Source organism: Lynx canadensis, chromosome A3 (genome assembly GCF_007474595.2).
Source record: "Lynx canadensis isolate LIC74 chromosome A3, mLynCan4.pri.v2, whole genome shotgun sequence".
NCBI lineage: Eukaryota > Metazoa > Chordata > Mammalia > Carnivora > Felidae > Lynx > Lynx canadensis.
Window position 1 is genome coordinate 22,964,868 of NC_044305.1, and position 16,858 is coordinate 22,981,725.

The 16,858-nt window shown below is 43.2% G+C and overlaps 1 protein-coding gene across 2 annotated transcripts in view; it reads right to left on the reverse strand.

Moving 5' to 3' along the window:
* Positions 1-16,858, reverse strand: part of CNBD2 (cyclic nucleotide binding domain containing 2) — a 65,932-nt gene that overhangs the window by 42,768 nt on the left and 6,306 nt on the right. The window contains exons 1-3 of one of the 2 annotated variants that reach the window (XM_030309695.1): positions 8,396-8,446; positions 4,120-4,257; positions 1,628-1,681 (exon numbers count right to left, since the gene is read on the reverse strand). In XM_030309695.1, the coding sequence (XP_030165555.1) occupies positions 1,628-1,681; positions 4,120-4,257; positions 8,396-8,446 (243 nt within the window). Of the gene's footprint in view, positions 1-1,627; positions 1,682-4,119; positions 4,258-8,395; positions 8,447-16,858 lie in introns of those variants that run through there. The other variant, XM_030309694.1, reaches the window with a different exon arrangement.

The following is a 16,858-nucleotide window of genomic DNA, read 5'->3' on the forward strand; positions in this document are numbered from 1 at the left end:
AAGAGGGACTGCCCATAATCCCACCACCCAGATTTAGCCATTAACATCTGGCATACTCATTTCTGGCCTTTTTCTTATGTATAAATAAAAATTTTGAAAATAACACTAGTTTTCCATTAAAAATCAGAACAATATACATGCTTACAGTCTCCTTTTACCGTACCACCTCCAATCCAAATCTGCTCTCCACCACCAGGGTTTGCCCTTTTTATGTATTAATATATACTTATGCATATACATACAGCCACAGTATAGAGGGTTACAGTATAGAGGGTTGCTTTATTTTTTATTTACATAAATGTCAGACTTCAGATATGGTTTCTGCAACTTGCTTTTTCCCCCAATTTTTTTCACTATGTTTTTGAAATGTACCCATTGTTTCCAATGTCTCACAACCGCTATAATAAACAAGTCTATGATTTTAAGGCTCTATGAGTTATGTAACCATCACCGCAATTGATTTCAGAACCAGTTCATCACTCCATAAAGAAAACAAGTGCCCATTAGCAGTCAGTCACTCAAAGGGCAGGTTTATGTAATCAGAGCCAGAGTTAGATAACTCCTAGAGGAAGCTGAGAGGCCCTGCCTATACAATGGATGTTTTCCTTTGTGCCCTCTTCTCTCTCTCTACTGCCCTGCACAGAACTGCCTCCATCTTTGGAATTTTGTGGCTCTCAGAGTTTCTCCTGCCTCAAGAGTAAAGCTTGGATAACCGTCAATGTCCAGTGTCAGACACTGGCCAGTCTGGAAAGTTGGAAAAAAACAAACAAACCCAGAATTTGGTTGACTTAACATCATGGGGCATGAGAAAGTAGATCATGCCCGGGAGAAACAGGCAATAGAAGCCGTACCCTGGCTCCAAGGAGGGAGAGGGGGAGAGAGTGGCCCAGGTGGTCCTGATACCAGTTACAAAACTATTGTCTTCCCATCCCTGAGAGAAAAACCAACATGGCTATCCCAGGCCAGGGTCAAGTCAGGTCTCACTGGTAAGAACTTCAAATCCTTCCTATAAATAGGTAGACCCCTTTAAAATTTAAATTAAATTAAAATTTTTAATTTAATATCCAAGATTTGGTGGGAAGAAACTGGGAAGATAACAATTCTTGAAATTCAGAGAACAAGTCACATGTCCAAAGCCTCACCCAGATATGAGTCATTCACTCCCCAGAATGGCCATCTGATACCCATGTGGGAGACAGTTGTACCCAGTGTCTCTCAGAAAACTTGAAAGAGTCAGAATTCACACATAAGCCTGGGCTTTTCCCACCACCCTGATTATTTCTCCTCTGCCTGGAGCTCTCACAGCCTCTGCTTTGCCTTTGGCTGTGTGTCCACAGGTCCAAGTACAGGAGCTCTTCCCTGCTGGTTCTGCTCAGCTTCTAAGGCAACAACAGGTTCAGGGGAGGGGCGGGATTCACAGCCTTGGAAAGTCAGGACTGGGATCTTGGGATCACTGAGATCAGCTAGTTTATAGTTGAGGAAACTAAGAGGCTAGCTCAGGATGACACACTGGCTTGGTGGCAGAACCTGGACTAAACCCAGCTGTCCTGATACTCAGCCCAATGCTACTTCCAGGCCATCATGCAGAAAGAAAATTCCCAGCCAGCAAGGTCAGAGTTATACATACCTCCTCTGCAACAAAGTCCATGGTATCAAATGTGATTCGGCCTTGCTTCCTTTTCTGGGGGGAAAAAAAGGAATGAAGAAGAAGAAAGAGAATCAGCAAGAGTGCTCCTAAAATCTTGCACTTAAACCCTCCTGCGTCCCCATCCCCATGGTGGTCAGGAAGCCACAGGAACCCTTTTACCAGCTGGCCCTCTCATGTCTACCTGAAAGGCCCAAATTCAGACCCAGACTTAGGCCCAGAATTGACAATGTGTCATTGTAAATATGGGCTGGGGGAGGATAAAAAGAGGAAGGATGGAAAGAGAAAAGAAAGAGGGGGAAAGAAGCAAATGGGAAAGTGGAGAGGGACAAAAAGGGATAAAACGGAGGCACCAATGAAGCCAATCTTCACCAAGTGCCTATAAGGAGCCAAGCATGTGCTTCTTCCTTATTTATTCCATTTCATCACCAGGACAAAGCAGGTATTACTGAGCTCCATTTTGAACTCGAGGTGAGTGAAGGAACCTTCCCAAGGATCACACACTGAGTATACAGTCTTCTTCTAGAATATGGCCAGGAGGAGGAGGTGTAAGAGATCTTAGGCATGAACCAACCCAACTCTATCTCCTAATGGATGCAGGGGAGCTGTGGAAAGGTAGAGGAAGAGGCAGAGAGAAGGGGAAGGATATGTTAGGAGCAGCTGGGGAGAAGGAAAGGGACAAACAAGGCCCTGACCACCATCTGAGCCAAACCAGGACCCTCACCCATCTGTCTAGGTAGGCATACCTCAGGTCCTCCCCACCCAACTGCCCCATATATAGCTTGTGCACCTGTATGGTGCTTCTCAAGAAGTCCAGTGAAGGAAAGCAGTGGTACTCAGAAAGATATGAATTCACATGCTCTGATGAAAACTGGTCTCTCTACCCAACCCTACACTCTGGTCCCCCAGCTCTCTGCCCATTGTACATATGACTCCCATAGGCTGCCGTTGAGAGGCTTCTGCTCTGCTCAAGGCCACCCTGCCTAGGCAATGTTGTTTGGCCTCACACTCTCCCAATGACAAGACTGATTTGGGTCTTCAACTTCCAAATGCCCAGGCACCAGCTCAAGTCTTCTGGTAAACCAGACTCCTGTTACCACTGCATGATGACACCCTGAGTCAGAATGTCCTTCCTGACAGCAAACCTGTCTCTCAGGTTCCGATTCTTCCACTCCATCCCCTCCCAACTTATGGCCCAACCACAGGGCAGAATCTGGCTGCAGACTCCGTTGGTTTGGCCAGAATAATGTCTTTAAAATATATGAATTTGAGGGGCACCTGGGTGGCTAAGTTGGTTGAGCTTCCAACTGCAGCTCAGGTCATGATCTCACAGTTTGTGGGTTGTCCCTCCCCTCCCCGCCCTCAAAAATAAATATTAAAAAAAAATAATATATGAATTTGAGTATCTTTAGATAGGGCATTCTCTTCCTTTCTGCAGACCCAGAGGCCCCAACTCCCTGCTACATCTTAAACTCAGCCCCACATACCTGCTGGCCCCTTCAAGACCAATCTAAGACTGCATTTCTTTCACTCATCAGCACTGCCCATACCCCTCTCCTTCAGAAACCATTTGGGGCAAATTCTTGGACTGAATCACTGGGTGGAGTTAGGAAGCAGGGCTGAATCTAGTCACTCTAGGCACAAAAGGAAAATGGGCAGAGTTCATCCAGGGATTGGGAAAAACTTTGGAGTCCTGGATGGTAATGAAGACACCTTTGGGAATCCAGAACAGGTTAACAGAAGGTGATCAACTTTTCTGAGCTAAAAAGGGCACATGAGATATCACTGGCATAAACTGCAACTTCTAGAAAATCTAGACAGCATGGTCTCCAGAGTGAGCAGGGCCATGCATGTGTTCCCTTGTTTAAATGGGGGGGGGGGGACAGGAAAGAAGATAGAGAAGATGAACAGTGGTGGGCATTCAGAAAACCTGGACTCTAATGAGACTTCTGGATTTCTCTGGCTCCTTTGATTCCCGCTGATATGGAGATAGCTTCTTCCCCACTCCGGATGTTTCTTTCTACATGGAGGTAGTTGCACTGGTAGAACACTATCGGCCCCTTTCTTGCACATTGAGAAGGAGCGACTTAAACTCCTTGGTGAATTTTGGAAAGAAAAACTGGGTGTGATCATTCCTTCTCTGTCCCTCTGAGCCCACATTCTGCTCTGTCCTCCTCTGTTGTGAATGTGGGGCAGGAAGTCCTGGTCCCACAGTGGAGGCCTGCCTTGGTCCAGCACTGTCTCTGGGCACATAAGGTTGTCTAATTTGGGGATGTAGTTCTAGGTCATCTTCTCACTTGATGATATAAGTCACTTCCCAATAGAAGTCCCATTGTTAACAAAAGTGACAGTTGGGTCTCCTATCTGTTTTTCCCTTTGTCTTCTGTTGGTTCAGAATATGGACTAAGAAGTGGGGTGCTATTTATTGGACCCCCCCTTAAGCCCTCATAATCCTGCCAAGGCCAGCTGCTTACATCCCAGAAGGAAAAGATAGGGTGCTTTCTGTGAGGAGTCTCAATGATCTGATATTCCCGAAATCCCCCAAGGCCTTGGCGGAACATTTTACACACTCGGATCATCACAATGATATCCTTGGTGAGCCGGTACAGCCCCTGTGGAAACAAAACAAACAAGATCGTAGAAACCATTTGTTTTTAACAGCCACCAGCACGCTGGACATTGCTAACAAGGTGAGATGGAAGAGTGGTGTGCCAGAGCCATGGTTATGTTTTCGGAAAGTTTTCAAGCCTGTTCAAATCATGTTGGTAGCCCAAAAATGGCCATAGCGGGGAGTATTTATGCCGCAGAAACAGATAACTACTACAAATGGGGGCACCTCCCTCCCCAAGAGCTGGTCATGTAAAATATTCACCAACCCAGCTCTAGTTATATACCAAGTCCTTCACTTTGGCCCAGAAAACAGCACAAATAACAGTAGGGTACAGTGATGCAAAGAGCTTGTATTTTGGAATTAGATGGATCTGAGGAAAGAACAGTCAAGCAGATGCAACATTGCTGGCTTTGAAGACAGAGGAAGGGGGCCGTGAGCCAAGGGATGTAAGTAGTCTCTAGAAGTTAGGAAGTCCAGGAAATGCATTCTTCCCTAGACTCTCAAGAAAGGAATGCATCCCTGTTGATACATGGATTTTAGCCCAGGGAGACCCATGCCAGACTTCCAGCCAATGTAAGATAATATAATCTGTATTAAGCCACTAAACTGTGCGATATGTTTTTTTTTTAAGTTTATTTATTTATTTTGAAAAAGACAAAGACAGCCCAAGTGGAGGAGGGGCAGAGAGAGAGGGAAAGAGAGAGAATCCCAAGCAGGCTTTGTGCTGCCGGTATAGAGCCCAACTCAGGGTTCAAACTCATGAAACCGTGAGATCATGATGTGACCCCAAACTAAGAGTTGGACGCTTAACTGACGGAGCCGCCCAGGCACCCCTAAATTGTGTGACATTTTAGTTAACAGAAGCGATAGGAAACTAATATAATCATTCATCCAAGCTGGGCCATCGATTCCACGCATTCCTTGAACCTGGGAATTTGGAATTGGAACTGAGAACAAATCAGACTCTTTATCCCAGTATGAATTTGGGAGTAAGGGCAGTCACCCTCTGCCTGCCAAGTAAAAATACAGGGCATAGGGAAACAAGTTCAACACCACAGAGACAAATCCAGAATGTGAGGCAATCTACAAGTCAACTAACCCAGTTTCTTAAGAGACATACAAATAAATGTAAAGCATGAACCTTGATTGGACCCTGATTCATAATAACAAGCTGTAAAAGCCATTATTTAGGGACAAATAAGGAAATTGAATATGACTAGAGATTAGATGATATTAGGGAATTAGTGTTAATTTTCTTAGTATTATAGTGACATTGTAATTATGTCTTTATTTTTAAGAAGTGTCATAAAAAATGCATCTTCCTCTCAAATGATTCAGCAAACACACACCTATGCACAAACACAAACACAAATATGTACAGTCAATGTGGCAAAATGCTGACTGTTAGATCTAAGGGGTGATTATTACATATACTGCAACTTCTGTGCTTGAAAATTTCTATAATTAAACAAATTCAAAAGCTAAAAACTTTTATTAACTTCTGTTAATAAGGACATAATAAATAAAATGAAAAGACAAACTGAAGACTGGAATATATTGGCCATGCACATAATCAACAAAGGATTACTATCCAAAATTACAAAGAATAGCTATTACAAAAAATTACTATCCCAAACTGTTTTTTAATTTTAAAGAATTCTATAAATCAAAGGAAAAATACATATAACCCAAAAGAAAAATGAACAAAGGATATGAATAGGTAATGCAAAAGGAAAACTCAGATTACCTGTAAGTAATGAAAAGAGGGGGCACCCAGGGGTGCCTGGGTGGTTCAGTTGGTTAAGCATCTCACTTCAGCTCAGGTCATGATCTCACTGCTTGTGGGCCCTGCGTCAGGCTCTGTGCTGACAGCTTGGAGCCTGGAGCCTGCTTTAGATTCTGTCTCCCTCTCTCTCTCCCCCTCCCCTGCTTCATGCTCTGTCTCTCTCTCTCTCTTTCAAAAATAAATATACATTAAAAAAAATTTTTTTTAAAGAAAAGAGGGGCACCTGGCAGGTTCAGTCGGAGCAGCATGCTAGTCTTAATCTCGAGACTGTGAATTTGAGCCCCACATTGGGTGTGGAGATTACTTAGATAAAAATTAAAAAAGGGGTGCCTGGGTGGCGCAGTCGGTTAAGCCTCCGACTTCAGCCAGGTCACGATCTCGCGGTCCGTGAGTTTGAGCCCCGCGTCAGGCTCTGGGCTGATGGCTCAGAGCCTGGAGCCTGTTTCCGATTCTGTGTCTCCCTCTCTCTCTGCCCCTCCCCCGTTCATGCTCTGTCTCTCTCTGTCCCAAAAATAAATAAAACGTTGAAAAAAATTTCAAAAAAAAGATGAAGAAGAAGAAAGAAAGAAAGGAGGGAAGAAGGGAAGGAGGGCTGGGGGGGGGGGGAGGAAGAAACGGGTGCCTGGATGGCTCAATCAGTTAAGCATCCAACTCTTGATTTTGGCTCAGGTTCATGAGATTGAGCCCCACATTGGGCTCCACGCTCAAAGTGTGAAGCTTGCTTGGGATTCTCTCTCCCTCTCTCTCTGCCCCTCTCACGCTTGCTCTCTCTCTCTCTCTAAAAATAAATAAACTTTAAAAAATATACATGGAAGGAAGGAAGGAAGAAAGGAAGGAAGGAAGGAAAGAAGTAAGGAAGGGAGGGAGGGAAGGAGAGAGAGAGAGGGAGAGAAAGAGAGGAAGGAAGGAAAGAAACAAGGAAGGAAGCAAGGAAGGGAGGGAGGGAAGGAAAGGGGTGCCTGAATGGCTCAGCTGGTTAAGCATCTGACTTCAGCTCAGGTCATAATCTCACCATTTGTAAGTTCGAGCCCCACATTGGGCTTCTCTGTCTCCTTCTCTCCCTGCCCCCCACCTCAAAATAAATACACTTAAAAATTTAAAAGAAAAAAAAAGGAAAGAAGGAAAGAAGGAAAGATTCTGGGGGCACCTGACTGGCTCAGTCAGTGGAGCATGCAAATCTTGATCTCAGGGTTGTGAGTCTGGGCCCTATGTTGAGTGTAGAGAGTACTTAAAAATAAAACCTTAAATTAGAAAGAAAGAAAAGAAAGGAAGGAAGGAAGGAAGGAAGGAAGGAAGGAAGGAAGGAAGGAAAGGAAGGGGGGTGGGAAGGGGAGGGGAGGAACATTACTAGAGATAACAGAAAGTAAGTTAAAGTGACAACGATACCATTTTACGCTTACCAGATTTGGGGAATGGAAGGCATTTCCCATGGGAAAAGCTGAAAACAACTGAATGTATCAACACATTATAAGACAGTAAGAGGAGTGAACATAGCACTAGAGTTGTTTGTACATGTAGGTCTATGTGGGTAAAGCTCACACAAAATTTTGAGTGAAAAAAAGGTTGAAAAATGATGCCATTTTGATACCATTTTAAAAAATGTGCTACATGCTATGTTGCTTACAAATACATACAAATGTAATAAAATTTTTAAATCTAGATAGGAAGGGTACACATCCTCAGGAAAGTGGTCACCAGTGAGGAGGAACAGAATGGGATGGTAAGAAGGTTCACCTGTAACTGTAATGTTTTCTTTGAAAAATATATATCTGCAGGAAATATGGAGAAAGTTTTTATAAATAAAATTAATACTCATCACATACCAATTTTCCATTGTCAGGCACTATTCTAAGCCCTCTATATGTATTGACTCATTTAGCCCTCAACAATAAATCAATTCAGTAGATACTATCATCACCTTTACAGAGGCAAAAACAGGCACAGCAAATCAAGTAACTTGCCTAATACTAATATTAGTCATAGGACTAACAGGTGATAGGGATTTGAACCAAGCAGTCTGGCTCCAGGGTCCATAAATTTAACCTATCACTCTGTCCTGCTGCCAGGCCTTATTCTCTCTGGATTTCACAATAGCAGGAAAGGTGGATACAGAGCTGTTCTTAGGGGCTTGGAGTAGCCTGTGGTAAGCCCATTGTCAAGAGGATAGTAGTCTAAAGGGAAGGGGTCAGGATTCAGTCTTTCTGAAGCCTAACATGGAAGTCTACCCTTTGTGCCATGCTGGGACCCCAAAAAGTGCAGGGTGGGCCCCCTCCTACACCTGCCTCTCCCTTCCTCAAATACCTGTCTGTGCAACCTTCCACTCTCCCCTCCCAGGACCCCTGACACTCCTCACCAGTTCCTTCTTCAGGATCTGCCATGAATAAGACACTCTATATCTCCTCATGGTTCCTGAGCTGGCAAATGGCATAACGAGCCCCTTTGCCTTTCAAGGGTAGGACCACAAATCCTTCCCAAAGAATCCACTTATATTAGAAACAAATAGCTTCCTGCAGTGGCAAGGGAGAAGCTCCTCTCCACTCCTCATACCCTACCAACAGCTTCTGAAAGCCTTGAGTTCTGAGAAAATCTCATTCTCAGAATCTCCTTACGTCACAATGGAGGGTTCTGGAAGAGAAGGCAGTGGGAAGGAATTGGAATCTGGGAGTCTAATATTTATTGAGCACCAACAGGCATTATCTTATTTAACCTCACAACAACCACAAGGTGAGGGGCCTCCTACCCAGTCCCTACATAAGACTGAGGCTCCAAGTAGCTAACTGACTGTCAATCATGGGGCCATCTTAAAGGAAGTAGGAGGTTTCTGGGCTGGGAGCAGGAGCACCCAACACCTCAGCCTAGGGGGCACTCCGAGGCTTAGAACTTGGGAGACCCTGAAGTGTTGGTGTATGGCACTGTCCTACAAATCTTGTTAAATCAGCAAATCAGGAACACTCAGAAAATCAGAAGTCCTCCAGAGACGCCTAGGTGGCTCAGTCGGTTAAACGTCTGACCAGTTCAGGTCATGATCTCATGTTTCATGAGTTCGAGCCCCACATCGGGCTCTGTGCTGACAGCTCAGAGCCTGGAGCCTGCTTCAGATTCTGTGTCTCCTTCTTTCTCTCTGCTCCTCCCCCACTCACACTCTGTCTCTTTCTCTCTCAAAAATAAATAAACATTAAAAAGAAAAAAATAAAATCAGAAGTCCTTGGCTAAATGAGGTTAAAATGTTGAAAGGAATTTGGTGGCTAGAACTCAATGACTCTGAGGTCCTTCCAAAGGTAGAGAAGAATATAGGATCTAAAGTACTGCCATCTACTAGATAAAAGATGGCAGTTGATCATCCCAATTTGCTCTCATACAAGAATCTTCAATAAAAAACGACTCTGGGTGCTACGTGGCAGTTAAGCGTCTGACTCTTGATTTCAGCTCAGGTCATGATCTTGCAGTTCATGGGTTTAAGTCCAGTGTCGAGCTTCACGCTGACAGCATGGAGCCTGCTTGGGATTCTCTCTATCCCTCTCTCTCTGCCCCTTCCCTGTCCTCTCTCTCTCTCTCTCTCTCAATAAATACATAAACTTGAAACAAAACGAACAAAAAACCCTGATGACTTCAAGTGCTGCATGATTTGCCATTCCTAACCAGCTACACCTATCTGCCAACCCTCTCCCCACTGACTGCCAAATGGAAGGACACAACATGGTGAAGACAGTCTGATGGTGAATAAGACCCAAGCTCTGAATTACTCAATTCAAAGGTCACCACTCCTAGGGTGAGCCACTAACCACTTACAAAGATGAGAAGAGATTGAATTGGTTTTTTTCCCCCTTACCTGGAGAAAAGATGCAAAGTACTCAGGGAAAACAGAGTACGTGAAAGTTTCAGACAAAAAGAGAGAAGAGCAGTGTGGGGCTTTTGCCTCCCCTTCCACAGACCTGGTCTTAAGGAAGGAAATACAAAAGTTTAGGGGATTTCTCAAACAAACCACTGGGGATGGGGAAGGAAAGAGAAATGGTGGGAGGTGGCTCCGGACAGGGAGGTACCTGATGGGTCCTGGGAGCTGCCCGACAGGCAAGTGATGTGGCAAGGACAGACTCACAAAGGGGGCTTTGGAGGATACTGGTAAGTAGGACCAAGAACCTGATGAGACCCTGAAAGTAGACATTCCCTACTTCACCTCTTGCCAGCCAGTGGTTGTATAATTTCCCTGGGAATTGGATCAGTATTGGGGAGAAAGAGGCAGGAAGTTTGGAGAACCTTGAACTGGCCTAAGATGAATCAATCAGCATGAAATTACATTTCCTCAAAATTACTGGACTGGATCTCAATTTACCTGAAGATATCTAAATTAAGTTGTCTATGAGGAGGCAGGCTGGAGACTCAGACATTAAAGTCAGCTCTAGAAATTAAAAAAAAAGTGTCATTTTTGTCCAAGTTTCTAATCTTATAATTGAACTGTTGCAGAATAGAATGTCAGAAAGGGCATTGGTCCTATTCTACTGTGATCTTGGGTAAATCACTTAACCACATTGGGCCTCACTTTCCTCCTTTTATTTAAAAAATTTTTTTGTAAGTTTATTTATTTTGAGAGAGAGAACACGCATGCAAGTGGGGTAGGGGCAGAGAGAGAAGGGAGAGAGAATCCCAAGCAGGTTCTGCACTGTCAGCACAGAGCCTGATGTGGCACTTGAACTCACAAACCATGAGATCATGACCTGAGCCGAAACCAAGAGTCCGGCGCTTGACAGACTGAGCCACCCAGGCACCCCATCCTCCTTTTAAAACTGAGTCAGAGGGCCCCCTGGGTGGCTCAATTGGTTAAGTGTCCAACTTTGGCTCAGGTCATGATCTCACAGCTCATGAGTTCGAGCCTCACGTCGGGTTCTGTGCTGACAGCTCAGAGCCTGGAGCCTGCTTTGGATTCTGTGTCTCTCTCTTCCCTTCTCCCATTTGTACTCTGTCTCTCTCTCAAAAATAAACAAACGTTTAAAAAATTTTTTCAAAAACTGAGTTAGAGTCAGTTCTACAAATAATTTCTTTTTAAGATCCTTGTTTTGCTAATTGTAAGAGTTATGCAACAAACATTTATAGAGCTCCAACTACATACAAAGCGTGAAAAGGTGAATAAGACATGGTCTCTGTTCACAAGGAGTTCACAATATGGTGGAAATGGAAACCATAAGAGAAAGCCACAAGAGAAAGCTGGACTACAATAAAGCTATAAAGATAAATTGAAGAAAGGGCAGGGCCTGATCAGGGAGCATGAGATGTAGCTGGAATGTGAGATGCCCCAGAGTCCTGGCAGGAAGTAAGGCTGAGCAGGCAGAGGTCACAAACCAGCCACCCATGGGCCAAAGTGGGCTTGCAGACTGCTTTATTTGACTCACATGGTGTTCTGGTTAAAATATCGTTAAAACTTAACCTGGTTATCTTTAGTTGGGGAATGGGCTCTCTAATTCACCAAAGTCCTCACCTCACAAAATCATGTTAACTGCCAAGCACGTTACCTATTTGCAATCCCCAATATAGGATCTATACGGCCTCTTTCAGGCGTAAAGTCCTTTGACTATATAACCAGTGGTTGCAAAATTGTGGTCCACAGGCCATAACTAGCCTGCTGGCTTGTTTTGATAGTTTTGAAAAATTTTGAATTAGTTTGGGTGCCTGGCTGGCTCTGTCAGTAGAACATGCAACTCTTGATCTCAAGGTCATGAGTTCAAGCCCCAGATTGGGTGTAGAGATTACTAAAAATAACATCATTCAGAAATGCAAAGATGGTCAATAGAGAATCCATAATCTGTTAACGTGGCTAAGGAGAAAAATCATCTTATCTTCTTCATATATTTAAAAACTTTTTGAAGAGGTGTCTGACTGGCTCAGTGGGTGGAGTCTGCAACTCTTAATCTCGGAGTTCAAGCCCCATGTTGGCTGTAGAGATTTCTTAAAAATAAAAGAAAAAAATATTTTTTTAAAAAAGAAAGAATTTTGGGGTGCCTGGCTGGCTCAGTGGGAAAAGTATGGGACTCTTGATCTCAGGGTGGTGAGTTTGAGCCCCACACTGGGTGTAGAGATTACTTAAACAAACTTAAAAAAATTTTTTTTTAATTTTTGAGAGGGCCACACTAATGAACAGGTCACTCTTGTAGACAAATAGGGTCCAATGTGCCAGGACCTTAGTAACACTGCACAGAGCATGCTTCAGAGCTGTCCCATTGGTTAAGGGCTACCCCTGGTGGCATTCACTCGCTAGCTTTTCTGGACCGAGCAACCTGTGGCCAGAGAAAGCCTTCAGCGAAGCTGCTTAGAGTAGAAAGCTATCTTGTTGGCCTGTGCAAAAATGGCAAGTCAGGGGGTTAGAGCCAACAGAAAATGCCTGGGGCTGCAGGCCCCTGGGAGAGCTGGCAGAGTTCCAAATTCTCCCCAAAAGGCCAGAACACTTGAAGACAGACCCAACAGCATCTTCTGTAGAACGCTGGTATGGTGAGGGCTGGGCTCTGCGAGCTTCCCTGGTGCCACTGGCATGTGGCAAGGAGAGCAGGGCATGTGGGCTGACAGGGAAATGCACACAGGCCATTTTGCAGCCCTGCAGCGGCCAAGCTCTATCTGCCGGAAGAGGAAAGAACTAAACCCATTCACTCACACAAAACCTCTGTCAGAAGGAGCTTTGCTAATGACCCTAAGACACTTCCTGCCAGTCTGGAATTCTACTTCAGTCCCTTCTCCACACTTACCTCCAGCAAATGGCTGGTTCAGAAAGAACTCACTTCATTTAAAGGGGATTTATAATTAAAATAAATAAATAGCACCAGACCTATATATTACAGAAAAGTGGGAGAAGGAGACAGGGAGCAAGAAAAACAAATGGCAGATAAAAGGCATCCATCAGAAAAAAAATTAACATGAAACAGATGATAATCATGAACAACAAAGAACTCAAAGGGCTTAATACATTTTAAAAACAAGAGTTTAAAGCAAAGGTGCAGAGAGTTCAAAGAGATGAAGCTACTGGAGGAGATGGCATTGGCAAAGGTCAGGAAAGAAGTGTTGTTTTGTTTTGTTTTGTTTTGTTTTGTTTTTTAAAAAAACCCACCTCCGAACTGAGGATAATTTCAGAAACATCAAAAAAGGACGCTAGCCTTGCAGAGGTCAGGATTGCAGAAAGCAAGTGAAGGAGTTGTCAATGAACAATTAAAATGGAACCAAGAAATAGCAGAGCTAACAGGTATGGAGATACACAGAGAGAGTGGGAGGATTAAGTACATGGGTTTCTTCTACCTTTATAGCTGTAAATCTCTGTTTTTTAAGATTTTAAGTAATCTCTACACGCCAACATGAGGCTCAAACCTACAACCTCGAGATCAAGAGTGCACCGACTGAGCCAGCCAGGCGCCCCTATAGCTGTAAATCTTAAGACGCCTTTTAAACCAAATAGACCACGAAACAGATGTATAAGAATATTTAAAGATATAAAGGGAACTAACAACGATAATTAAAAGTGGATAGAGGGGCGCCTGGGTGGCGCAGTCGGTTAAGCGTCCGACTTCAGCCAGGTCACGATCTCGCGGTCCGGGAGTTCAAGCCCCGCGTCAGGCTCTGGGCTGATGGCTCAGAGCCTGGAGCCTGTTTCCGATTCTGTGTCTCCCTCTCTCTCTGCTCCTCCCCCGTTCATGCTCTGTCTCTCTCTGTCCCAAAAATAAATAAACGTTGAAAAAAAAAATTAAAAAAAAAAAAGTGGATAGGAAAGAATGAGAAAAAGAAGTATAACAATTATTCTTTTTTGACTTGAATTTTACACTGGGTGTATATATATCTCACCTATTAAAATGAATGCATCAATTTAAAATTTTTTAAATTTATTTATTTTGAGAGAGAGAGAGAGAGACAGAGACAGAGAGAGAAGGAGAGAGAATCCCAAGCAGGCTCCATGCTGTCCGTGCAGAGCCCAGTGTGAGGCTTGAACCCACCAACTGTAAGATCATGACCTGAGCTGAAACCAAGAATCTGATGCTTAACTGAGACACCCAGGCTTCCCCCACTCAAATTTTTTTGTTAAGTAAACTCTAGCCCCAATGTGGGGCTGGAACTCATGGCCCCAAGATCAAGAGTCGCATGCTCTACTGACTGAGCCAGCCAGGCACCCGTGAATATATCAATTTTTAAGTAATAAAACAAAATCAATGCAGTACAACACAGCTCCTAGTAAAGCACCACACTATAAACAGGTTCACTGAAAACTAGAAACTGGGAGGGTTGCAATTGAATAAAAATAAATGAAAGGAGAAGCTAGGGAAAGGATTATAAAGTATCCAGGCTTCTCAATTTACATTGGTTTATCACGAACAATAATTACTAATAACTGAGTTAAGTGCAAACATAATCCAGCCAGATTAAGCACCCTAGACCAGTTACCTCCAGTTCATCAAAACATCAAAAGATCTTTATCCGAAGATCAAACACATTTGATAAAAAAGGTTATCAAAAAGAAATTAATAAAGTCAGTAGAGAGATTAGGGCAAGCTTCCTAGACTTCATAATAAAAAATAAAACACACACACACACAGGAACATCCTGGGGCCTTTTATCCAAACCACCTCATTAGCTGAACCTGCTTTCTCTTCACCATGATCACAGCTGGCCTTCTGAAATGATGTATGTAGTGTGTGGTGAGTGTAAATGAAATGATTAGATTACTAAATCTTTTGAAAATATGAATGTCCTGTCTACTTGTAACTTACCTTAAAAATTTCTATTTAACACCTCACATTAAGAAAATAATGCAAAATAACAACTGTTGGCAAGGATGGGGAAAAACTAGAACCCAAGTGCACTGATGGTGGGAACATACAACGGTAGAGCCACTGTGGAAAACAGTACGGCAGCTGCTCAAAATTAACCATAGCATTACCATGATTCAACAATTCTACTTCTGGGTATATACTCAGAGGACTTAACAGCAGAGACTCAAAAAGATATCTGCATACCAATGTTCATAGCAGCATTATTTACAATAGTGAAAAGGTAGAAAAACCCAATGTCTGTTGACAAATGAATAGCAAAATGCACAACATATATATAATGGAATATTCCTTAAAAAGGAAGGAAATTCTGATACATGCTATAACTTTGATGAACCTTGAAAACATTATGCTAAGAAGCCAGACACAAAAGGACAAATATTGTAGGATTTCATTTATATGAGGTTCCTACAAGAGTCAAATTCACAGAGACAGAAAATAGAATGGTGGTCTCGGGGGCTAGGAGGGGTGAATGGGGAGTTATTATTTAATGGGTATAGAATTTCAGCTGGGGAAGATGAAAATTTGCTGAAGACAGATGGTAGCGATGGCTACATGACAATGTGAATGTAGTTAATGCCACTGAACTATACACTTAAAGATAGTTAAAATGGTAAATTTTGTTTTGTAGATTATACCACAATTTTTCTTTAAGTTAAAAATAATAATGTCCCCCTTCTCTCTCCATTCCTAAATGATTGTCTAGAAGCCATAGGTGGGGCCAGCCATGGTGGGCATCTGCCTGGGGGGTTAGGGGAGGCTGTGGTGGGATAGCAAGTAGCACTGAAGCCTTGAGCAGGGTTGGGGGAATGGAAGCAACTACAGGAGACTAGCTACTTGTAAGAGGATAGGTCAAAGAAGACCTTGAGAGCCAAGTTTCTCTCTGTTGAAGAAGGGAATTAAGTGTATGGAAAGGGAGAAAACTGGAATAAACCCCCTGGCGTTAAACTTGAGGTAAAGTTGTTGGTGTGAACTCATGGATTTCGAGAGAGAGAGAGACAGACGCAGAAACAGAGATACAAATATATATATATATATATATATATACATACACACACACACACACACACACACACTGGTAAAAACACAAAAATTCAACTGAGTAAATTTGAAGATCTAATTGGCTTTATCAAACAATTCATAAATAATGCGGTACCTCCTCTAGCAAACAGAGATGCTTTGAAGAGTTATGCAAAATGGAAGGGTTTCACAGAGAAGAGGTGGGGCAAGGAAGTCAGCAAAGGAAACTCGAGAGTTCCTGGGAGGAAAGTAAGAGTTCAGGATGATCGCTTCTCACTGGCTGAGCCACAGCACTTCCCATTGGCTGGGTTTGTTGCTGGGCCAGAATTATCTCCTTTCCTTTTGCCCAGGTAGTGAAGTAGTAACACCTTCCCATTGGGAGATGGAAGATACTTGTCCTCCAGTTTGGGGTAACTGGCCACAAGTGGTTGGGTGAGAGCTCCCCCTACCTGGCCTTTCCAACTCCAATTTTAGTTGAGGTTTCCTTTACTAACTTTCGGGGTATATACATGCATGCATACATATATACATACACACACCCTAGCTCTGTTCATGAGGGAGTCATACATACACGCATGCATGCATACATACATACACCCTAGCTTTGTTCCTGAGGGAGCCTGGGAGCAGCAATTATTCCAACAGCAACGAACAAACCCAGTGTCCAAATCCTGGTTTCTAAACACCATTCTCCACTAAAAGAATAAAGGTTTCTTGGAGAAATGGCTGATTCCAGAGCTGGGATGGGGAAGGTACAATGTGCTTAAAACTAAGGAAAATTTCAAAAAATGATGGCACATGTCAAAAGGATACAAAAGGACATGAGCAGGTTCCCACTGGTCAAATCCAGGATAATTTGAGCATCAGAATGAATAATGAATTCCAGTGGTAAGCAAGATGCAGTAATCCCATTACAGCCTCTCTCCCTCGTCTCTTACAACTAAAAACTTTGGACAAAACACAAACAGCAACTAACTTGGGACTCTTACAAGTAAATAATGGCA